Source organism: Elephantulus edwardii, unplaced genomic scaffold, assembly GCF_000299155.1.
Source record: "Elephantulus edwardii isolate Elephantulus edwardi_28Jun2011 unplaced genomic scaffold, EleEdw1.0 scaffold00039, whole genome shotgun sequence".
Taxonomy (NCBI): Eukaryota; Metazoa; Chordata; class Mammalia; order Macroscelidea; family Macroscelididae; genus Elephantulus; species Elephantulus edwardii.
In genome coordinates, this window is record NW_006399789.1 from 18,220,351 (window position 1) to 18,245,439 (window position 25,089).

General features: G+C 37.6%; 1 protein-coding gene across 1 annotated transcript in view; it reads left to right on the top strand.

The window, feature by feature from the left end:
• Nucleotides 1-25,089, top strand: part of ARHGAP18 (Rho GTPase activating protein 18) — a 212,631-nt gene that overhangs the window by 109,671 nt on the left and 77,871 nt on the right. The window contains exons 2-4 of the mRNA XM_006885031.1: nucleotides 14,865-15,064; nucleotides 17,869-18,104; nucleotides 22,157-22,220. Of these exons, the coding sequence (XP_006885093.1) occupies nucleotides 14,865-15,064; nucleotides 17,869-18,104; nucleotides 22,157-22,220 (500 nt within the window). The remainder of the gene's footprint in view (nucleotides 1-14,864; nucleotides 15,065-17,868; nucleotides 18,105-22,156; nucleotides 22,221-25,089) is intronic.

A 25,089-nucleotide genomic window follows, 5' to 3' on the forward strand; every position in this document is an offset into this window, starting at 1 on the left:
ATGGGAACAAATATAGATCTCTTCCAGTCAGTTGGCCAAGTGGTTATTCTCCAGATTTCTTGGCACAACTTGGTGAGCACATCCAGGGCAGCATCTGTTAGTTGAAATATATCAATCGGTATACCATCTATACCGGGGGCCTTATTTTTTGCTATTTCCTTCAAAACAGCTTGAACTTCTGCCTTCATCACCATAGGCTATTGCTCAAATATTATTTCATTAAATTCTATTATTTGAAATAGGGGAAGAGGTGTTGAAGTGACTTGATGGCAAGTACAGTAGAAGTCAGAGAGGGAAGTGAAGTTTTTCTTGAGAGGAATGGTGAACCATGGTGGGATCTGAAGAGCCTGGAGACAGTGAGAAAACAGGGTTCATGACCTGAAGACTCAATCTGAAGAATTGTCTTGGCCACTGAGAGGAACTGGAAAATTCCACCCATACTTACTATTGGTGTCTTTTATGATCTTCCTCACAGAAAACAAAATATAACCCAGCACAAACTCTTGTTTAAACAAGCATCTCTAAGAGTGAATATTCAAAAATAGTTTTTAGTTGTTTTTAGCTATTAAGGTAGCAGAATGGAAACAGGGACTGTGTGTTTGACAAACTCTGTGTGTTTGCAACTTACTTTTACTTACAGTCTGATGTAATAGCTCTTTTCTTTTGTATCATTCAGTTCCCTCATAAGGAAGTCTACTTTCAGACTAAAAGGTCATTAAGTCCAGTCAGACATGGAACAATGACCCTATAAGCTTTAGGGTTTCCTGGTAATTGATAGATCTTCCTTGTCTACTTTTAAGACACCTGTCTATTTTTTTGCAGTTCTATGTCATTAATTTGTTTCCAAATTAATTTTACAATTCCCAAGCATCTGCTAAGGCAAGCAGTTTGCTCAACTCAGGGACATCAAGGTGTAAAAGAACAAAAACAAAACCCACCAAACCAACAACAAAAAAACAACAGCCAAAATCAGAATATGGATTTGTGCCCCCAGAAATGCACTGGTAAGTGAAGACATAAACATGGCCTGGCCATCATAAAGAAGAAAGTGGTCACACTGTGGGCAATTGAAGAGGAAATGCTTTTCTTATTCCTGCCAGGATGGGGAGAGGTCCCTCTCTGTGAAATTAGGTAATGACAGTTGGAAAACAGATCAGCTTGGAGGCTTGTGCTTACTACACAATGTATCTGTCAGTGTTTCATCTTTGATGGCTCCACAGCCATCTGGAACAATAAAAAAAGGTATTTCAGGTAGGAATTGCAGGTAAGGGCATCAAATAGGCACGAGACATGGTGGGCAGTAATAGAATGAAGTAGGTATCTGAGCGCCTTTGATGTACTCTGAGCCTATCTTCTGAGATACTTTTTTCAAAGCTTCATACTGATGAACTCCACCTTATCTTAGAAGATTATTTTGACATTAAGAATCTGGAGCTTTCATTTGGTCACTTCTTGGGTTGAGTTGTCTATCCAAATAAGAAGGGGAAAAAGGTCCCCTCTGATGATATATGGGAAGCTCAGCTCCAATGATCAATCTCACCTGCCTAAAACCAGAGCTAAAAGACACAGAGGAGATGTCTCATTGCCAGTGATAGTCAAGAATGATCTTTTCATGAATTTTGAATCTGGACTTAACTGAGAATGAATTTTGGAATTTGCCTTGTTAGCCTTTGATTTCCTACTCTGTTTTGAGCCTGCCTTCTTTTTTTTCCTTCAGACCTACTGCCTTTTGCCTATTATTTTAGTGAAGTTGAAGAATAGTAAAAACAAAAGCAGAAGTGGGTATATGTGTTCTTGTTGTTGTATATCATTGAGTCAGAACTGACCCATACCTGACCCTCCAGTGGTTTTCAGAGACTGTTAATTGTTAATTGTTGATTGCCCATCCTTCTCCCACAGAGAAACTGGTGGACTTCCAGATTGCAAAGCAACTTCTTGCCTCTAGGCTACCAGAGGTCCATATGGTGAAGGATGGGCAGTCTCCTCCCAAGTGATTAATTGTCTCTGAAAACCACAGGAGGGTCAACTATGAGTTGGTTCCAACACAATGGTACACAACAACAACAACAACAACGACATATATATATAGTTCTGGTGGTCTAGTGGGTAAGGAGTTGTGCTGCCAACCCAAAGATACGTGGTCTGGATCCACCAGCTGCTCTGTGGAAAATGATGATCAGTTGTCTCCCAAATGATTTATAACACAGAAACCCATTGGAAGATCAATTATGAGTTGATTCCAACTTGACAACAGTGAGTTTGAGTTTTTACTCTTATCTATCTATGACATACTTTGGACATGTTCCAAGGAGGGTCCAATCTTTGGAGAAGCATGTCATGCTTGGGAGGGTGGAGGGACGATGAAGGAGAGGAAGACCCTCAATGAGATGGATTGATTCAGTGACTGGAGTAATGGGGTAGGTGTGTCAGAGACAATGAGATTGACACAAGATAGAGCATGGTTTAGGACTGTTGTACATAGGGTCGCTATGAGTTGCAGGTGACTTGATGGCACATAACAACAACAATAACAACATCTGTGTGTTTATCAATATAGATATATAATGAATTGGTCTTGTTATATATTTCCTTTGCTGTATTTTACTTTCTTTAAAAGTGATAAGATTTTCAAGCCTAGTTCTTTAAGGAACTGTTACCAGTGGTCTCTACTTAGTTTTACTAAGTAAAGGCTGCATAAAGAGATTAATTTGTTCATTTGCTCATCCTTTGCTGTGTGCGACCATTCAACCAAACCTCATAAAGCGTCCATCATGTATCATCAAAAAATCATGCATAGAGCTGAGCAAAGCACTTTGGTGGTGCAATGGTTAAGCTTCTCACTATTAAATAAAAGCTTAGCTATTTGGAGCAAACCTACTAAGACTATGAGGGAATAAAGACCTAATGATCTGCTTCCATTGTTCTAGGAGAAAATGATATCTCAGATTCAGTCATCTTCCAAAGAGAACCTGTCATCAAACTTCATACTGGATTGGGGGGGCAGGGTGGAAGAGGGAGTGAACCATTTGGTAATGAGAGAAACCATTGGCGTGATGCCAAATGAATCTACTGAATTGTGGTCCTGACTTTCGTTTATGTTATTAGAAACAAAGTACATCATTATAGATCATAACTGGAGGCAGTTACTGTCTATCTCTGTTGCAGGCAGGACTGCACATGATGGGGATACACACAATTGCAGATTTAGAAAGTTTACAGAACTAGTGCTGGACTTTGGTCACTTGGCTACATGGTGGTCCTCAGGGTATGACTCAGAGCCATGTGGCCCTCAGAGTTACCAAGACCCCAAGTTTTACCTTAAACTTGATAACATGTGGTCTCTTTTTGGGAAATTGTAAAGTACTTGAGAAGACAGGGTCCACAGCTCTCTTTGCATGACTGAGGGCTAACTCTGCCTTCCTAGCCCCCAACCTCCACCTCAGACAATAGTTATCTACATCTAACTCTGTTCTTCCTGAGGACAAATAGATATTCTTTGGACTTGGATGGACCAAACACAATGACTGGTTTAATGTTCAGGGGAAAACAAAAACAAACCATAAAAACACAGCAAATAACAAACCCTCAAAATGGCATCTGAATAGATGTAAAAAGTAAAAATGGAGTTAGGGCTCTGTGATAAACATCAGACTTCCACAAAGTAGGTACTTCAGAACCTAAACTTTAATAGTCCATAAATGTTATTGTTGTTGTTAGGTGCCATCTAGTAGAGTATGACTCATAGCAAACCTATCAACAGAGGGGAACCCTGTCCTCTCCTGTGCCATCCTCACACTTCCTAATACAGTACAGCCCGTTGTGGCAGGCACCATGCCTGTCCACCCAGTCGGGGGTCTTCCTCTCCTTTGCTGACCTTCTACCTTTCTGAGAATCCTTTCCTTCTCCAAGGATAAGTCCCTCCTAGCAACATGTCATACAGATTACCGCTTAGGAAACCATGTGGGAAAATTCTGTTCTGTCCAGAAGGGTTGACTATGAGTGGCATCAACCCTGTGGCAGGAGGGCTTAGGCAATGCATTTTATTATTAAATAAAAGGAAAGCAGACAGAGAAGTAGTGTATTTTATTCTATTATCTCATTCTTTTTCTTTTCCAGAAAAGAAAGGTAAAGAGAAGAAGTAAAATAAGTTTACAAGGAATGTGATCATTTGTGTGCCCTTAACACAATAATTACTGCATTGGGTGGAAGGGCTTGGACGTCCTTTGCATGGGTTTTAGTGGTTTCCTGGTTTGCAGGAGGCGTGAGGAAGTGATGAGGCTTGGCTTTCTAATCAACTCCTTACAACTTTCAGGCATTGTTAGTGTTCTTTTTTTTCCAGCTTGTCAGAGCCACTTCTAATAATTACTGCTTTCAGCCAAACAACAGTAGGCATTTATTTCCAAGGGAGAGGCGGATGACTTGGGTCATTCATAGACTACAGCTTTACATAGTCATTCAACTTCAGCACATCCTGATGGACAGACGTTACACAGTATTAACAGCTTCCCCATCTCTCGATGACAGTGATTACTTCTTTCATAAAGCTTCAGAAATGAGAAGAACAATTCTATGCATCAGAAACAGGTCTTATTGTTTAGTCTTACTTTTCCAACAAAGAGAATATGTAACAAGGAAAAGACACCGATTCTTAAATGTATGTTAAAAAAAGTATGTTAAAAAATATATATTTTGTAAAAAAATTGAAGTCATTCCCCAGCAAGACACAACCATAATTTAAAAGTGCTCTCATGCATTTTAATGAGCAATGCATTATGAAATCCACCCCCCTTTTCTAAAAAAAAAAAAAAAAAAAGTAATGGTCATTTAAAAATGCTGATCACAGATTGCAAAAGTTCCCTTTGGTTTTGCTGTGTGGATTGCAAATTTTGAATGGTTGAAGTATTTGCTGACTAGAAAGTAAATTCTATCCTTTTTTCCTATTTCATATAATGAAAAGACCACTGAAGAAGAAACAAGGACAATGATTTTGGTTTAACCATCACTTTGTTCTTTGATTTAGGGGAAGAATTAACCCTGGGGCTTGATTACCTCATCTAGAAAATGATGGGATACATTTGAATGTCTAAAGTCTGATTCCATTCTAAAGTTGATGCTTCAATAAATGTGGCTTTATGCAAAATATCCTTAGTCATGGTTGATGATAAAGCATGATCTTAGAAGCACTTTTCTTTTGCTTTTTGCAACTTGAAAACATAACAAAGATAAAACAAAAATAAACACGTTATTCTTCTGTTTTGCATCTCCTGACCCAATCCATTTTCATCATTCATTAGAGGTAGATACAGGATAGGAACCTGAAAGAAAGTGCAGCATTTTTACAAAAGATTTAGTAAGGATAAAAAGAATATGCAAATGGAAAATAAATCCTTGCATCATGTGTCTTTATGAAAGCTGATTAGGGGACACTAAAATGTGCCTATATAAGGAACAGAATTAGGGCATTCTGGTGCCTAATGGTAAGAATTTGTGATGTACTCTTGAAGTCACGTGGTTCGAATCCACCAGTTGCTCTCTGGGAGAAGGATGGGTAATCCTCTCCTGTGTGATAACTGCCTCTGAAAACCTGCTGGAGGCTCTGTGTCAGTTCCAACTCAGTGATATACAACAAGAAGGGACAGAATTAGGATACGGACTGCATATGAAGCGTAGCGACTGAACTCTTAAAAGGATAGTTGTTTTAGCTGTTGTTGAGTTGGCACCTGATTGCCGACATCTCCCATAAACCTCCATACAAGGAAACAAAGCACTGCCACATCCTGTGCCATCCCCACAACAGGTCGTAGACTGATTGATGGCTTCTCTTCATGTGGTGGTTTTGTTAGGTGAGTTTTGAATGTGGATCAACTAGTCCTTTCCTCCCACTCCACTGCAGTCTGAAAACTCTGCTATTATTACTCACTCAGGATCTTGTCGTCCTTGTTGTTAGGTGCAGTTGCGTTGACTACAACTTGTAATGACTCTATGAACAAAAGGTCTGAACCTTGCCCTGTCTGGCACCAGACTCACAATCTCTGTCATGCTCAAGTTCATTGTGGTAGTCCCTTGGGCAGTCTATGTTATTGAAAGTCTTCCTCTCTTTTCCCTACCCTCTACGTTTCCAAGCATGATATCTTTCTACAAGGACTGGTTCTTCTGAAAATATGGCCAAAGTAAGTGAGATGGAGTTTCACCATCCTTGTCTCTAAGGAGCACTCTGGTTGCATGTCCTTTGAGATAGATCTCTTTGTTCTTTTAGCAGTCCCTGGGATATTCACTATTTTTTTTGCCAATACCATATTTCAAAGGTCATCAATTCAGAATCATAGCAAAATGCAACCTCTACTAACAGATGGGTAGTGGTAACATATGAGATGCATTGGCAAGGAATCAAGCCCAGGTCTTCTGCATCGATTGTGTGAATTCCATAATACTAGTGAACCTTCACTTCCCTGTTTTTTATAGGGTTGTTGTTAAATGCTGTTCAGTCAGTACCAATTCACAATTACCCTGTGTACAACAAAATAAAACACTTCCTGGCTATGTCCTGTCCTCAATACTGTAGTCGTTCGTATCTGAGCACAATGTGGTAGCCATCATTCCAGTCCGTCTTAGTGAACGTCTTTCTCTTTGTCACTGACCCTATGACAGGTATATTGTCTTTCTCTAGAGACTGGTCCCTCTTGATAATATGTTCAAAGTGCAAGAGACAAAGTCTCACCATTCTTATTGTTAAATAGCTTTCTGGCGGAACTTCTAGGATAGATTTGCTTATTTTTCTGGCAGTCTGTAGTATATTCAATATTCTGTGCCAACACCGTATTTCAAATGCATTCTATTTCTTGTTCTTTGCCTGCATTTGTGGTGATTGAAAATATCGTGGGTTGAATCAGGCCTGGCTTAGTTCCTCAAAGTAATATGTTTATTCTTCAACACTTTAAAGAGGTCTTTTACAGCAAGTTTTCTCAAAATAATACATTATTTGATTTCTTATCTACTGCTTATTTAAGTTTTGATTATGGATCTAACTAAAATGAAATCCTTGCACCTTCTATATTTTTTTCTGTGATTTCATCATGTTGCTTTTGTAGTAGGGCACATAGTAATTAGACCTTATAATTAAATGTGAATTTAAAGAAGCATCATAGTTGTGAAAAAAAAAAAAATAGAAATCTGCCTTGAGATGGTTGCAGACCAAGGACATAAGTAAGAAAGCGGTATTAAAGATGGCAGCACATGTTTGCAAATACAGTGGCCAAAATAGAACCGATAGAGAACTTCTGCCCCAAGGCATGAAGGATAAAAAAGCTCATGCTGGAAGTAGCAAGGCAGGCATTTTCAAATGGTGTTTTTCTGTTTCCATTATCTTAGTATAGATTAAATATGGATATGCTATTGGAATAAGTCCCAGTTTTGAAGGAAGACTTGAAAATGAAACTAAAATAAACAAAAAGTAGGTCACGAGTTGCTAAGAAAACATGACTTTCTTTTAGTAGGCTTAGCTGGAGCATTGCCCACAGAACTGAATAGTACTTTTTCAGACCCTTTAGGTGGTGGTGGTTAAAAAATTCTAAAACATATATTTTCAAAGTATGAACTAGAAATCTGGGGTGGGTTGGTGGTGGTCTCCAAGATTTTCAGAGGTCGAAGAGATACAAATTATTTCTCTCAAGAGATTAGAGTGGAGCTTCCCAGAGACTATCTTCCAGAAAATTGAAAACAGAAACAGATGTGAAATGTACTTGTCGTCCACTAAAGATTTTTTTAAAATGTGAAACATTTACACTCCCTATATTATTTTGGGGACGGGGGATGGGAGCTTGAAAAAGAATTTCCCCCCAAGTTATGACCTCTGCTGGCCTAGTGGAAAGAAGCTGTACTCCAATACCAAAGGCACATGGTTCGACTACACTAGCTTTCTGTGGGAGAAGGATGGGCTTTCTCCCCCATGCAAATAAGTGCTTCTGAAAATCTGCTGGAGGGTCAGCCATGGGTTGGTTCTGACTCAATGGTACACAACAACAACAGCATGTGTACTTTATGTTAGCATGTTTATTGTTGTTATGTCCTGTTAAATCAGAACCAACTCATAGCTGACCCACCACTGGGTTTTCAGCAGCTGGAAATGCTATAAGAGGAGACTGTCCATCTTTCTCTGAGGAGAAATCCTGAGGTGGAATTGAACTCCCTGCTTTTGGGGTGGCAGCACAACACCTTACCCATTAGGCCAGTGAAGATTGCACATTTATTACTCTTTCAAAAGGAAATATTTTCTCCAGTTTTAATGCTATGAATATCAATATACCAGACCTAATAGCATAGTTGGAGTTTTGGGTGAGAGTCTAAAGGTGTCCTGAGACCAAAAGATTTTTTGAAGGATGATCTTATTCACGTGTGGAAATTGAGGGTGTTATTGTTATCAGTATTGGGCATCAGTAATGATAGTAGCTTGGTGCCTTCTTTATTATTGGCATTTAATACAGGTTAGTAAAAATAACACACCAAAAAAGTCTGTGAGAGCTGTATTCAAGTCGATTGGTAGTTTTTCCATTTTATAGGTAGGGGAAATGAAGCTTAGAGAAGCTAAGTTACGTGATTTTCTTAATACTACAGAGATGGCAGAGCTAGAATTGTCATTTGGCAATTGTCCAGTCTCATATATTCCCATATAATTTTGTTCACTGAGAAAAAGATATTGCATTAATACTAAACGATAAGGTTGCATCCCTCTAGTAGACCACATTATAATTAATGAACATTACCTTTTTGTGAAAAATGAACTTTGGAAGACTTGATAAGGAGTTATGTTGCCAACCCAAAGACTCGGGGTTCTAATCCACTAGTTGTTTCATCCTATAGAGGGTGAAACCGAGCTGCTCCTTGGAGGCAAGGATTCTGAAGCTTTGTCTGACATATTTTGGGCATGTTGCAAGGAGAGACCAGTCCTTGGAGAGAGATGTCTACTTCAGAGGGTGGTAGGTCAGTGCAGGAGAAGAAGACCTTTGATGAAGTGAATTGACTCAATGACTGGGGTAATAGGGTAAGTGTGTCAGAGACAATAAGGTTGGCTCAGGATAGAGCAGAGTTCAGAGTTGCTGGGTCACTATGAGTCACAGGTGACTTGATGGCACATAACAACAATAACATGGATATTTGCTGGTGATGTTTACTACCTTAGCAAAGAAAGGCACAACAATAATCCTGTGAAGAGTGTGGCATATTCAACTAGCTGAGAAGTAGTTCTTTATAGAGCAGCTCCAGCATCCTCTTGGAAACAGCTGTGTTATTTCTGTTATTAGAGTTTAAAAAGGTGAGAAGTGGGAGAACTTTTGAAGGGCTCCCATAGTATGGTTTGCATGTGGGATTCAAGATTGGAAGGGAGGAGAAAAGCACATGGAGCCATCACGTGCCAGAAGGTCAGGCGGGAGTCATTTGTAGTTGCCTGTGGTATAAACTGTTTCTCTGAGTGATTTCAGCACCATATTTCTACTTGGGTTTTTCTTTTGGAAGTGGTAAATATTTCTTTCTTCTCAGTTCATTATGTCTAGCAGATATTGCTGAGTGTTTTTCAACCCAGTTTTCAGAATGAATGGCATCATGTAACATATCTGAAAAAACAAACCCACATAGGAGAGGAAACAAGTTAAGCTAGTTTCTGCCAGGAGAGAAGATAGTATGCACCAGCTTTAAGAATGACTATACTTCTAGCAATAGCTTGTCTAGAATATGAGAGGAGAGCATATTGTAAGAAGAAAAGGAGTGGCACACACATTTATTGATGTAAAGTGTAATTAAAAAGTGTTCAGTTACATTTTTGCTAGATATATAAATTATATGGCAAGCTGGCTAAAAAGGATAATTTATTGTTGAATGTTTGACTCTTCCCTACAATACATTCTCTAGTGTGTCAACAAAACAATATTTTCTTGCCACATTTACCTGTGATTTGAAAAAAAAAAAAACAAAAAGGAAAAGTAAGCAAGCAAAACAAACCTGCAAGAAAGCCCTCAATAAACTCCTGCTTTCCGTCACTCAGTATCTCTAGGTTATTACTAGCTTATTCAGTTTTGGATTCTTATTAAACTCAAAATATTGATTCATCAGCACAAAGCTATTAGATTTTTGCTTTATGCATGTTTTGAAAGCACACTGGATATTGGTGGTATATTTACGTAATCACGCTGTTATTCAGTGTGCTTGCACTTTTTCCATGCATGCTATCTTAATGGAAATTTCCTGGAAAATTCTTTCTATAATAAACACCTTTCTTAAAAAGAGAAAGAGTGAATGTTCTTCTAGTTCAGCCACATCTCTTTCCTGTTAGCAGACAAACCATATTATCTGGCATTAGTCATTATACTGCACTTAGTTGACAGTCCTTATTACAGTCTTCAATTGGGCTAATTGTAGTAGGAAACACAAACAAGGGAGATAATCTTGAAACATAGTTGTTGTTATGTGCCATCGGGTCACTAGCGACTCATAGCGACCCTATGTATAAGAGCCCTAAACCCTGCCTCTATACTGTCCCAACCTCACTGTCTCTGACACACCTACTCCGATTACCCCAATCACTGAATTGATCCATCTCATTGAGGGTCTTCCTCTCTTACGCTGTCCCTCCACCCTCCCAAACATGATTTTTTTGCAACATGTCCAAAGTATGTCAGACTTCAGAATTCTTGACTCCAAGGAGCAGCCTGATTTCACCCTCTCCAGGACAAACATGTTTGTTTTCCTACCAGTCCATGGTATATCCAACAATATTCTCCAGCACCACAGCTCAAAGGCATCAATTCTCTATCTTCCCTAGTCACTTGTCCAGCTCTCTGACATATAGCATGCAATTGTGAAGACTTTGCCCAGATCAGGTGCCCCTTAATCTCCAGCCTGACATCGTTGCTCTTCAGTACTCTGGAGAAGTCCCTGACAACTGACTTTCCCAATGCAGTTCATCTCCTGATTTCCTGGCTTCTAGTACTAAGAGTGTTGTCGGTGGAACCAAGCAAACTAACACTGTTTACAATCTCAATCTTTTCACCATCTATCCCCAGTGGTGAGAATCTTTGTTTTCTTGATGTTGAGATTCAATACACATTGAAAGCTGCAGTCCTTGACCTTCTTCAGTGAGTGCTTCAGGTCCTCCTCAGTTTCAGCAAAGCTGGATGTGTCATCCGCATAACGCAGGTTGTTGATGAATCTTCCTCCGATTTTGATGCCGCATTCCTCCTCCGATAGCCTAATAGATAAAAGAAAATTCAGGATTTGATAGATACCTATTTGACATATGCAACATTAATTGGGCATACCTTATATTAATTGATTTTAGGTATTCTGTGGCCTGCTAACATATATATTTATATTTATTTAAAGAAAGTACAGCCAGAATGCTTCTTGGAGGGAAAGATGACAAAGCTTCATCTCACAGATCTGGGAATGTTGCTAGGAGAGGTTATTCCTTGGAGAGGGACCTGGTGCTTGGAAAGTTGGAGGGTCAGTGAAAGAGAGGAAGACCCTTAATCAGATGACTTGACACTGTGACTGCAATAAGGGGTTCAAGTGTGTCAGAGATAAAAAGGATGACTCAGGATTTGACAGGGTTCAGATCTGTTGTTCATAGAGTAGCTATGAGTTATACTGAATTTGACAGCATATAACAATAACAACAGCAGCAGCAGCATAATTGTTATTGTTATGTGCCATTGAGTCAACTGCACTCATAATAACTCTATGAATGGCAGATCTAAAATGTGCCCTATACTGTGCCATCTTCACTATTTCTAATATACTTGAGCCTGCTGCTAAAGTCACCATGTCATTCTGATTTGTTGAGGGTCTTCTTCTGCCACACTGACCCTCCACCTTTCCAAGCATAATGTCCTCCAAGGCAACATGCTAAAAATATGTGAAACAAGATATATAATCAAGATAGATAGATAGATAGATAGATAGATAGATAGATAGATAGATAGATAGATAAAAGGTGATATCTTTGTCATCTATCTATGTATCTATGTATCATCTATGTATGTATGTATGTATGTATGTATGTATGTATGTATGTATGTATCTATCTATCTATCAATCATCTATCTCCTTTGCTGTCTAGTTGGAGCTGACTCATAGCAGACCCTCCTTTGGGGTGTGCAGGAGTCTATAAATTGCAGCTGTTGGTGGTTTCAATTCATCAGAGGGGTGCCACCTATGAGTTAACAGGCAAATCACTATGGAATACACCATCAGAGCTCTCTGAATTATATGTGTGTGTATATATCTGTATGTGTATATGTATATACACACATGCATAAATGTATATGCATTTATAATTAATTTGCTTATTTTTAAAGAATGAATTAATGTTCTCTTTCATATTTTAAGGATAAGGACTAGAAAATAAAAATATTGACTCTAGTAATGATTACTAAGTAGAGAGGGTTAAACCAGGCTGCTCCTTGGAGGCAAGGATTCTGGGGCTTCGCCTGACGTACTTTGGACATGTTGTAAGGAGAGACAGGTCTTTAGAAGGACATCATGCTGGGTAGAGTAGAGGGACAGCGCAGGAGGGGAAGACCCTCTATGAGGTGGACTGATTCAGTGACTGGGGTACTCGGGATGGGTGTGTCAGAGGCAATGAGATTGGCACAGGACAGAGCAGAGTTTAGGGCTGTTGTACATAGGGTCGCTATGAGTCGCAAACAACTCGACGGCACACAACAACAACTACAACAACAATGATTACTAAGAAGAGAGAAGGGAGGGTAGAAGCAAATGTATAAAACAGGAGTACCGGGGCAAGCTAGAGAGGAAAAAGTCATTTCATTAAGGGATCAGGAAAGCAAACAATTACAATTGAGCCTTGAGGCAAGAGATTCACACAGATATGTCTAAATGTCCTGTTGGCCTTTGTTCTCATACCCTCACACCAATGAACCCTAGATTGATACAATTACTTTTTTTTTGTGGAGAGAAGTTTATTTTTAGAACATATACATCTCAGAGAGAAAGATGGACCATTCTCCAAAAGTAAAGAAATGGAGAAAGATTGTGAAGAAATGTTAGTGATTGTTCATTTATTCATGGAAGCCGGAAAATAAAGTAGCAAGAAGTCAAGTCCAAGAGAACAATTTTTAGTGGAATAAAATTAGTTGATTAGTATGTAACAACTAAATACCCTGGTGTATTGAATTTATTTAAAGTGATAACAATTTCTTGGACGTTTCCTAAAACCAACTGGTATGAAAAGAGATAGAAAATATGACTTATTAAGATTCTACAGTCAAAAACTAATTATGCAAATATCTGTTTAAATATGAAAAAGTTCACTCACGATCAGAATATTTTTGTTTTATTGTATTCTGTTTACTTAAACAGAAAAAAACCCAAGTCAGTAAAAACAATTTTGCAAAATATTGCTTCTCAGAAATTCTAGATTGCCATTGTCCACATGTAAATGGCTTTTTAGAAATTATTGTATGTAGAAGAAACACACTATACCTGAAAATTTCCTGCTTAAGTAATTAGTCTTCTTTCCCTTTTGTTATTAATGATAAATTAATATTTCTATTTTCCTATATAAATAATAATAAATTTACTATTTCTTTTATATAGAAGTTATTTTTGTGATCTACTTTGTTTCAGTTTCAGAAATGAGATATGAGTGATAAAGAAAATATATCTTATTAGAAGTTATAATAACATTATGAGTTTTTTTTATTCTTCTCTGGTAGTATTTATTTTCTATTTTGGATTGCACTTTTGGCATTGTATCTAAAATATTAGTCTAAAACCCACAATATCTCCTGTTTTAATCTAGAGATTGTATAGATTTATATTTTTATTGTAGTTTGTCATATACCTTAATGTTTTTAAGAAAGAATATAACGTTTATGTTTTGTTTTTTCCTAATAATATTTACATGAATTCTGAAGTGGTAATTCCTAGTTATTCAGAGTTGCCAAGTGAATGAAATTTTGCCATGTTTTAAAATAGATTTATTTAAGTCATAGGTACATACGTTTGTAGGTAGAGATTAAAAATTTTTCTGGGAACACATAACAACACCACAAATTACTCTTTTATTTAGAAATCAGTTCAAAAAATAAAATGGAAATTGGAACTATGTTTCATTTAGATACTTGCAGTATAAGGTTGACTAGTTTTTGTTATAAATATGAATGAACATGTTATACGCTGTAAGAAACAAAACCACAATTGAATTGGAAGTCTATAATAAGGATCTAAATGGATTGACACAGTGACTATAACAATGGTTTTAAGCAATGAATGACACAGAATTGGTAAAGTTCTTATCTGTTGCATAGAGAGGCATTAGGATGCAGTGACATCGAATAACAGCAACAATGATGTTAAGTGCCATTAAGTTGACTACGTCTCATAGAAACACTGCACAACACTTCTGAACCTTGTTTTATTCTGTGCAGTCCTCACTGTCTCTGGTATCTTGAGCCCATTGATAAAGTCACTGTGTCAGTCCATCTTGTTGAGTTTGAGACAACTCCATGGCACCTAACAGTAACAACCATACTCACGATCTGCCTTGTCACTATTTGAACAATATTCGAAATTGGAAGGATCTTAAAGTATTCTTACTGAAATGTAAATTGAAATATAATTTACCATATTACTAATTGTTCTTTCCCATACTTTTTTGTAGAAAAGAAAACTGTTAGCTCTTTCTGGAGCATATGATAGTAACATCTAAATGTAAAAAGTTTGAAAGTATTTATATAAATTTTAATAAAGAGAACATAAAGAGTTTCCAAATTCTTTAACTCTGTTGTGTGATATTTTAGAATTTGTACTACTTCTTTATGAGCTAAAATACACATTTTCTTTTGAATTTATAGTCGCAGATATGGCCAATATACCATGAACCAGGAAAATACCACCAAAGTTACAGAAAAATCACCATTTAACCGATCAAGTTCTCAGGATTCGTTGGATGAATTATCTATGGAAGACTATTATTGGACAGAAATAGAAAATATCAAGAAATCCAGTGAAAACAGACACGACCAAGAAGTAGTGGTTGTCAAAGAGCCTGATGGTAATAGCAAACGAAATAAATGGGGTTATTTTGCATATATATTTATGAGAAAGAATGTATAGGAAAGAAGAAAAAGGGGTGGGGGAGAAGAAACTGGAATAATTAGTTTTAGTTACCTTTTGCTGGACAATTATTTGTGCAGCAAACTTAGATTAGCATCATGGGTAATTTTCTAAGTTATTTCTGTCCATTCCCATTTATTTACTCGAAGTTGACTAAGTGACTATGATTTAGCCAACTAGTCTAAGGTTATAGGCTTGGGCAGTGTTGGGTGATATTGTTTTAACCCGTATATTTGCATGTTTCTTTCATTTTTTCATAATTTATCTAAAAATAAATGTATATGTTTTAATATCTACTACTAGACATTCTAGAAGAATATTATAAAGTTTGTATTAATTACATTTTTAAATTTCATATTTTTCAACACTTTTACTCACCAAGTTTTTTATACCCAATTTTATCAAGTATTTTCTCAGTTCTCTTTCTATGCTTATGGCATCCATACAATTTAAACTTTTGTGTATAATTTTTCATAGAAATTTATATAAATACTAACGAGAATAAGCTCTTGGCACTGCCGCAGGACCCACAAATGTTGTTGTTATGTGCCATTGAGTTGCCTGAGACTCCTAGCAATTGTGTATGTACAACTTCTTTGAAGCCTGCCCTATCCTGAGCCAGTCTCACTGGCTCTGACACACCTACCCTCCATTGCTCCAGTTACTGTACCCCCACCCTTCTGAACATGAGGTACTTCTCCAAGGACCAGTTCCCCCTGGCCATGTGTCCAAAATATGTGAGAAGGGGCATCAAAATCCTAGCCTCCAAGGAGAAATCTTGGTTTCACCCTCTCCAAAACAGACTTATTTGTTTTCTTGGTGGTCTGTAGTATGTTTAAGACTCTTGCCTTTGAGTTGTGGCAAGACCCACTAATAGAGGCCTGCTTTTCAAGGGAATACTTGGAGCCTATTGTTAAAATCCAATCTATGTAAATAGGTTTTTTTACTTAGGATAACTTTGCTTTACAAGTACACCAATGAGAAAAATTGGGAATTATTTTTATGTTACATTTCTCAAGTTTTAAACATTTAACAAATATAACATTTCTTAAAGTATACATGTATAATTTGTACATACATTCATAATACAATTGATGCTATGTGTGATAATTAATAGCACCTCTCAATTTTTTGGTCTTACCTTTCAAGACAACAGTAGTATATAAGATATAACCGGTCTACTGAACAGAGAAAGAGCATGTTTGGGAAGACCACATTTAAGTCGGATGTAAAGTACATAACTATCATCATTAGCTGTTTCCTGATTCTTCAAAGTTAAAATAAAGCCAAATATTATTGTTCACAATGTGATCACTAATAAAACTGGGAATGAATTTACATGTAGAAGCCCTTTCTTCAACTTTGAGTTGATTGACTTTAACCTCTATTTTTTAATAGACCAAGTGACTATTATATTGCTGTTGTTTGTTTTTCTTGTCCTGATAATAGCCCCATTTCTCACCAATTTAGTTTTACGTGCTTGTACCCTATTCTACCTTGTTGTTGTAGTTACGTGCAGTCAATTGCCTGAAACTCATAGCGACCTATGTATAATAACATTATATAATACATATAATAGCATTAATAATAATGTCTTACTTTTTATTTCAATAAGCAGTTTTTGTTGCCTGACATGCATAATGCCTACCCTCAGTTAATGGTTTTTGAAGTCAAGGTTATGAATAATTGATTTTGCCTTCAAGGAGTTTATCATATAGAAAGACAGACAAGCAAAACAAACAATGTTATATCAAGTGATAGGCACTATAATAACCCTTTGGAAAGCTCTTCCTACATCTTCTCATATTTGCTTATAAGGTACCTAGAGCAGCTGTTCTTAACCTTACCAGAGAGGATCTGTTGATCTTCCTTGAGGCCTAGTGACTTGTTACAGTTGTAAAGGTACAGAGATGGAATATAGACCCAACACTAATATATTATGTCTTTTCATTTCTTCTTTCTCTTGGAATAAATCAATTCTAGGTCTCTCTTTCCCATAATTAGACCCTGTACTATATTAAGTTTACTGTTTCCTTCCTGCTTTTAGTATTTTAAATTGATTTAGTTATTTAATTAGTTACCTATAATAAGCTCTTTGCTGAGAAAATAAATCAGCTGCTCCTCCCCCACCCCTTAATTTGTAAAAATAACATGAATCTGATGTGCTGACTATAAGGATTAAAAAATTAATTCGGAGTTGATTCGTTCCTTATGTCCAGATGCTCTTTGCTTCTTTCTACACTCCCTGTCAGCTACAGAGAACAGAAAAACCAGTATTTCCATAAATTACTGTGGACTCTGGGGTATTTGAGCCTCCAGCTGAATTTAAGCCAAGAAATAGGGCTTTAAAGCCTGTGTCCCCAGCATTAACTTCCTTCTATAACCCGATGGAAATAAGTTATCTTTTCACTGCTTGCTCATCTCTGGAAAGGAAACAGTATGATTTTCTTTAGTTAATCTTCAGGGAAGTTATAGAGGTTAATTACATGTGAAGTAATTTAAAATTTTTAATTGTGTATTTATGAAATGGATCTAAAATTTGATATCTTTGTGGCTGGAGTTTATGGCAGTTGTCCAGATTTCACATAATGATTCTTAGCACTGCAGTTTGTTTATAATAGAAAAGTTTAGGTAAGAGTTTTTTAGCAGCTTAAAAAATGTAAAAGTTCTCCTATTTTTATAAACCTAAATATCCATATCTTCCCCCTTTTATTATTTTTCTCTCTCTCTTTGCTGTCTTAGAGGGGGAATTGGAAGAAGAATGGCTGAAAGAGGCTGGTTTATCCAATCTCTTTGGAGAGTCTGCTGGTGATTCCCATGAAAGCATGGTGTTTTTATCAACCTTGACCCGAACCCAGGCAGCAGCTGTTCAGAAACGAGTCGAGACTGTCTCCCAGACCTTGAGAAAGAAAAACAAACAGTACCATATTCCTGACGTCAGAGACATATTTGCACAACAGACAGAGTCAAAGGAAAAAGTAGGTTGTGTGGTTTGGGTTGGTTTTTTTTTTCATATGCTAAGACAAAGACATTGCTTGATTTTAACTGAGCCAATACAGTTCAGTTCAACTCACTAAAATTTTAATGAGCACTTATTTTCTTCCAGGCACTGAAGTTCTGAGCGGCAGGTCTTAATTCCTTTCCTTCTAGAATCTATCCTGATGGAACAGAAAATGAAGAAAGTTAAAATTCAGTGTGCTACCACTAATGTTAGGGGAAGATGGTCTCTTGGTTGGTTCATTAGAGGAGGACTCGACCTCATTAGAGTGAAAGGGAAGACTACCTCAGCAATGTGAGAAGGTAGCTCTGAACAAGCAGAGTGCAGATAATTGCTGTCTATCAATTCTTGTAGGAATATTTCATTTTTTATAGACTCCTTGCAGAATGAATGAAAGTACTGTATGAGGGAAGTAACTGCAGCTGAACCACCAAGTCAGAACCATGGTACATGAAGAGACTTTCCTTTTATGCCTTGTGCATATCCCGTAGAAGATTTTAGGACATATTTGCTAAAATGATTGTTTTCGTAATGGAAGCCAATGGAGTCTGGTAAAGACTGGCCAACTCATGAGTAAAGAGATGGATATGTAAAGAAAGATATGTAAGAAGTTTAAGACTTGTATGGCCTAGAATAAGTCAGTAACTTATTCTTTACTTATCTATGAGGAGAAAAGGAGCTTGTACCAGAATATAAATTAATCATCTTCTTACACTGAGGAAATCTTTCTATTTGCTCCTATCTCCCACCCACCTTGATTGAAATAGCCATAATGACAATAATTATTGTAGCCACTGTTACCGAACACTAACTGTGCTAACTATTGTGCATGCTTTATTTCATTTAATTCTCTCACAGCCAATCTGTGAATGAGGTGTTATTTCCATTCTATAGCTGAGGCTCATAGACTTTAAGTAACTTGCTCAGTGTCCCATAGACAGTAACCCCAAATCTGTCTGAGGCTTAAGTATATGCATTTAACCACTCTTCGACCTGTTGTATTTGGATTTAGATTTCTAGACCTGATTGTGAAATTAAGTAATTTGGACTGCCTCTCTAAACCCACTGGGGGGGGGGGTCGGCTATGGGCTGGTTCTGACTGGCGATACACAATAATGTTTATATTATAAACACAGGGCAACAAAAGGGCATGATGCTTTCAAGAAATAAGGAGACAGGGCTTGCATTTATCTTCTCTCCCCCACCCCCCACTCATTATACACATTTCATCCTTCAGAATAAAAGATGCAGATTGCTACTCCATTTGCATTGTCAGTTGTAGATAAAATACAGTACCTTTGTGGAAGTTTGCAGGTTATTAGATTTTGGCAGCCAGTCTCTTGCTGCTATGAGGTGCTTAAGTACTTGCTTACAACCCCAGAGGCTCTTTGGCACATCCACTAAAGCTGAAGGAATGGACTAGGTTACCAGCTATGGAAAAATGAATATAAGGAAATGCAACATTATGACATTTCCTTCCCAATTAAAGAGCCCTCCCTAAGGGAGTTAAAAGGAAATCAAAGGAGGGAAGGGCCAGAGAACTGTGCATCAGCTAAATGTATACTTTGGGATGGCTGCCAGTCTGCAAGAGAATGCCTCTATACTCGGTACTTCTAGAAGCAGCATTTCCCAACAAATTCCTTATAATATCTAAACCACATGCATGAAGTCCAAGGTAATTGGTGGAGTGTATCATCTGGAATCATTAAGAGAGAAATAGCCCAAGTAAATTAAAATAATTTTAACTTGTTTACACTGCATGCCTTTAATTGAAGCACGCCCCCCATTAGAAATTTGTTGTACCTCCCCCATCCCTCAAGCAAGTGTAGGCCAACTATGCTCATGTACAACTCCTCTCTTCTAAGAGTAAGAAGAGATTTGACTCTTCCATTTTCAATGCTTCCTCGTGAATCTCTTACTGACACTAGGAAATATAATAAAGAAATGACTACCATCTGCACTGCCATCTTTAATTGCTGAGAAAAACATTTTCACCACATGCTCCAAAATATGTGTTCATGTGTAAGATTGGAATCACTCACTCACAGTACTCCCTGTGTCATGGAGGTGAGCTCTCTACCGGCTTGTGGGGAGAGGGTAGGAGTATGGTACTGCTCTGTCCTGAGGTGGTTAAAAGTTGTTTGTACACCCTTTTACCACTTCTGTGACTTAGTATTAACTATGAATGTCCCAGGTATTGCCAGTCTGTCAGTAGTACAGGAATGGCTTGTACACACCTGGTTCAGTGCTTTTCTAGATGTTTCTTCACCCTGACATGAAGGATAAGAATCCTTCCTGACTAACAATGTCACACAAAAAATGTGTGGTGCTAAAGGCCATCTTCTGTCTTTTATGTGCTGTTGTTATTATGTGCTGTCAAGTTACCTGTGACTCTTAGCGACTCTATGTACAACACCTCTGAAGTCTGCCCTGTCCTTAGCCAGTCTCACAGACTCTGACACATCTACCCCCATTGCCCCAGTCACTGTGTCAATCCATTTCATCTGGGGTCTTCCTCTCCTGTGCTGTCCCTCCACCCTTCTGAGCATGATGTCCTTCTCCAAGGACCAGTCCCTCCTGGGCCAGAGTATGTGAGACAGAGCTTCAATATCCTAGCCTCCAAGGAGAAACTAGGTTTCACTCTTTCCAAGACTAACCTATTTGTTTTCTTAGCAGTCCATGAAATGTTCTGGACTCTTCTCCAGCACCACAACTCAAAGGCATCAATTCTTCCTCTGTCTCCTTGGTCATTATTGTCCAGCTTTCTGATGCATAGCAAGTAATTGCAAAGACAATGACCTGGATTAAGGTGCATCTTAATCTCTAGACTGACGTCCTTGCTTCTCAGTACTCTGGAGAGGTCCCTGACAGCAAATTTTCCCAATACAATTCATGTTTTGCTTTCCTTACTGCTGGTGCCAAGATTGGGAAATGAGCAAGTTCTAATTGTTAATAATTGCAAAAGTAATGAAAATTTAGTACAATTTTTATTTAAAAATCATTAATTAAAATTGACCTCTTGGAATGATTCATCCCAATTCCCTTTTCTGATTCCTGGACACCTTTAGAAAGGAGGCCTCACTTATTGGTAAAGGAGAAAAGTCATGTTTCACCACATTCATAAACTCGTAGATGACTGTATTCTTCAGATATCCCTGTCTTAACCCTGGAAAAAGACATTTCTTCCAATATCATAGCTTTTGTTGGGAATTTAGCTATCTCATATTTTTTCTTTTTACTACTGGTTCTATTTTAACTTGAAGAAACTTTATTTTGTTGCCTATATGCCAACTTGTATATCTATGAGATATTCTCATATCATTCCCCCCATTTAAAGTATATAATTCAGTATCTTTCTTAATATTCACCATTTGTGCAATCATTACAAAAATTAATTTTAGCATATTATTATTATTTCCCCAAAAGAAACTCCATACCAGTTTGTAGACATTCCTAGTCACTGTCTCTCTGCGTGGTCTTCTCTTGCCCCCTCCCCCATTCACAACTCCTGGCAGCCTCTAATCTACTTTGGGCTCTTTGATTTGTGTATATTGGAAATTTCATGTAAATTGGACATATGACATGTGAGCTATTGTGTCTGACTTCTTTCAGCATATTTTCAATATCCACATTGCGATATCAGTACTTCATGTTTTTTTATTGACAAACAAGCCAGAGAGTATCCCATTGTATGAACTTAATCAGCCATTGTTCACTCATGAGTCAGCTGATGGCTGTTAACTTTGTTTTGGACATGCTAGTCTTCCTCTTTCCCTAGAGGGGTGTGTGTGTGGATAAATAGATATAGATAGATAGATAGATAGATAGATAGATAGATAGATAGATAGATTCTCCACTGGATATTATGTTTTGCCTGTCACAAGGGATCGAATATTTGTCAGATGGTTGCTTGTTGATTAGAATTCTGAGATTATATCGTGTGCTCTAAAGGTTGATAACAGAATTATTTGCAATACCATTTCCTCTGGTTGTAAGTTAGAGATGACTAAATGGCCTATTTTCTATCTTTAGGCTCCAGATGGCACTGAATCTCAGTCAGTCAGAACAAATGAAAATAAACACCAAGGAAAAGATGGTATGTTGGACCTATTTTCTTATATTTTCTCATTTATTACTATAACAAACAGATACAACCATTTAAAACATCCGTCCTCAAGTCTAGTACACAAATTGTATTTCAACATTATGATGCACTAAATGGATAATTACACGAGGCTGAGCATATAGTGGGCTCGCTGTGTTTTAAGTTTGTTGATCTCTGTTTGTTCTAACATCCATATGCATATTTCTATTTCTTCCAGGTGTTTACTATGTCCAAAATTCTGTACATAGAAGTGCACCTTTTTAAATACACTCAGGAACCCAATGGCAGATCCATGTCTTAGCTGTCTAGTGCTGATCTAACTGAAATAACACCAGTGGATGTCTTTAACAAATACTGGCAGTAGAGTTCTAAGAGAGCTAAGTGTGTCTTTATCTCTTCGGAATTTCTGCTTCTCAGCCATCTTCCTATGGCTTGGAATCTCTCTCTTGCCCATTTCCTCTCTGCTCAGTTTACTTGTTTACTCCTTGGACATAAAAATGTCTACTCTACACTAATCCTGCATCATTAACAAAGATAGCTCACTCTCAAATGAGATTTTATCCATGGATGTGGAGTAGGAGATTTGTTGCACGTATATTCGGAGGACACAATTAAATCCATAATAGACTATTCTTAACTCATTTTATGAATGAGAGAACTAAAGTTTAATTTATTTCCATAGGTCACACATTTTGTTGACCAACCCAGGATTTCTGTTCCTTCTAGCCTGCATCATGATCCCTAGCAAAAAAAAGAATTTTACTTTAATTATCTCACATTTCCCCTAGCATCTTGAAATTGTATTATGTTACCTACATATCCGCCAGTAATTCTGTTTTACAGTTGCATTAGGTGTCATTCTTACACCATTCAAATGGACAATTCAATCAATGGTTTTTGGAACCTTGTTCAAAAGTCACAAGTTCTTATTTCATAAATGAATTGCTTTTCAGATTTTTTTATGTAATTGATGATAATTCTCCTTCCACTATCCCTTCTTTCCATATTTGTTATTTTAGAAATGAATTGCAACTTAAAAGCCTGTATGAAAAGAAAATATACAAACTTTATTCATCAAGAAAAAAATTATACGAAATTCATTTGTTTATTAAAAGCAAAGCATTCTAAATTTAAATCATACAGTTAAGCTTATAAATGTAGTATTTAACTATTATTATTAAATGTGACAAAAGTAGTCCATAACTGCGGGATTCCAGTTCTAAGACTTGTCCTTCCTTTGCTGCAGTTTAGATTTTCACCATTGATAGTACTATGTTTGGGTTGCAATGAGAGGGACAATAGGTTTCAAGTAACTGCATACTGATATGTGTTTCTAACCCTGACGTAAGAATTGTGTGTTAGTTCAAGACTTCATGGGACACTTTGGAATCCTTGGCCATTCAATTCCTCTATTTTCTCTTTTGTATTTTTCTCAGAACCTCCCTCCTGCATTCCTGGCTCTGAAACAGAACATGTTTATATCTGTGTGTTGTTGTTAGAGTTAGCTGCAAACCTGTGACTCACTCAGTCAGCATGAACCAACATACAGTGGCTTAACATGCTACTTGGTCCTGTGTCATCCCCATCTCACAGCCATGATCCAGAGGGATTTCACTGGCTGGTTTTGGAAGGAGATTGTCAGGCTTTTCCCCCGGTCTAACTTAGTGTAGAAGCTTCCGTGAAACCTGGTCAGCATCATTGCAGCATGCAGGCCTCCATCAACAGAGGGGTGGTAGTGGTTCATGAAATGTATTGGCCAAGAATTGAACTGGATTTCTTGAAGAAAAGACACTAATTCTACTACTGAACCACCTTTGCCCTCCACATATTTATATTCATAGTAAATACAGAAATAAGAGTTAGCAAGTTAGAACATACTCACATTTCTTGTTATTGTATGTTTTGAGTCCATTCCAAGTCATAGCAACCCTGTAAAACAGGGCAGAACTGCCCCCACCCCACCCCCTTAGAGTTTCTAAAGTTGTGGTATTTAGAAAGGAAGACTGCCTTTCTTTTTTTTTCTGCTAATGAATTTGAACTCCTGGCCTTTAGTGGGAAACTGTTGTTACACACTAAGCCACTGTTGCTGTTGGTATATGCCATCAAGTTATAACCAACTTAGCTGATCCTCCAGCAGATTTTCAGAAACAGTTGAATCACACAGGAGGAGATGGTCCATCCTTTTGCAGAGCACCTGGTGGATTTGAACCACGTGCCATTGAGATTGCAAGGCACCTTCTTTACCCCTGGGCCTCAGAGCTCTCTTCATATATACATTCATACATACATACATATATATATATCTACATTCATGTAAGCTAGCATCTCAATGGCAGTCTCTGGATGGCAATCACCTAAGGGAAGTTTCTGGGGTTGTGTTTGTTGTGTGTTACTGTTCTTCCCCCCCCCCCCCAAAGTGGGTGGCCCTTGAGCCTTAGATGAAGGGTCCAGGCCAGCCTGAGGGTGTGGCTTTAAAATCGGTAATGAGGGGATGGGTCTGAGAGCTGAGAGCTGGCCTGGGGCCTGGGCCCTTGGAGTCTCCCTTCACACTAACATAATTTGCTAATTTTAGAATGAATATTCTTTAAAAGACACAGTAATCAATTTTATATTTGCTGTACTGAACAACTTGGAGTTGCTGTAATGCTGAATACTGTTCCATATTCCTCTCAAATACCGTAATGGTTACCCATTATGTACAATGTTTGGATGAGCGTCCAGATTGGTTCATGTTGGGAAGCAGCAGTGACGTCCACTTCCTAAACTAGATGCCTCTGGAAATTCTACAAACTCTCTTATAAATGTACAGAAATGATGTTAATTATAGAACAGAGTTCAGGTCTTTTGTGCAAAGCTTACT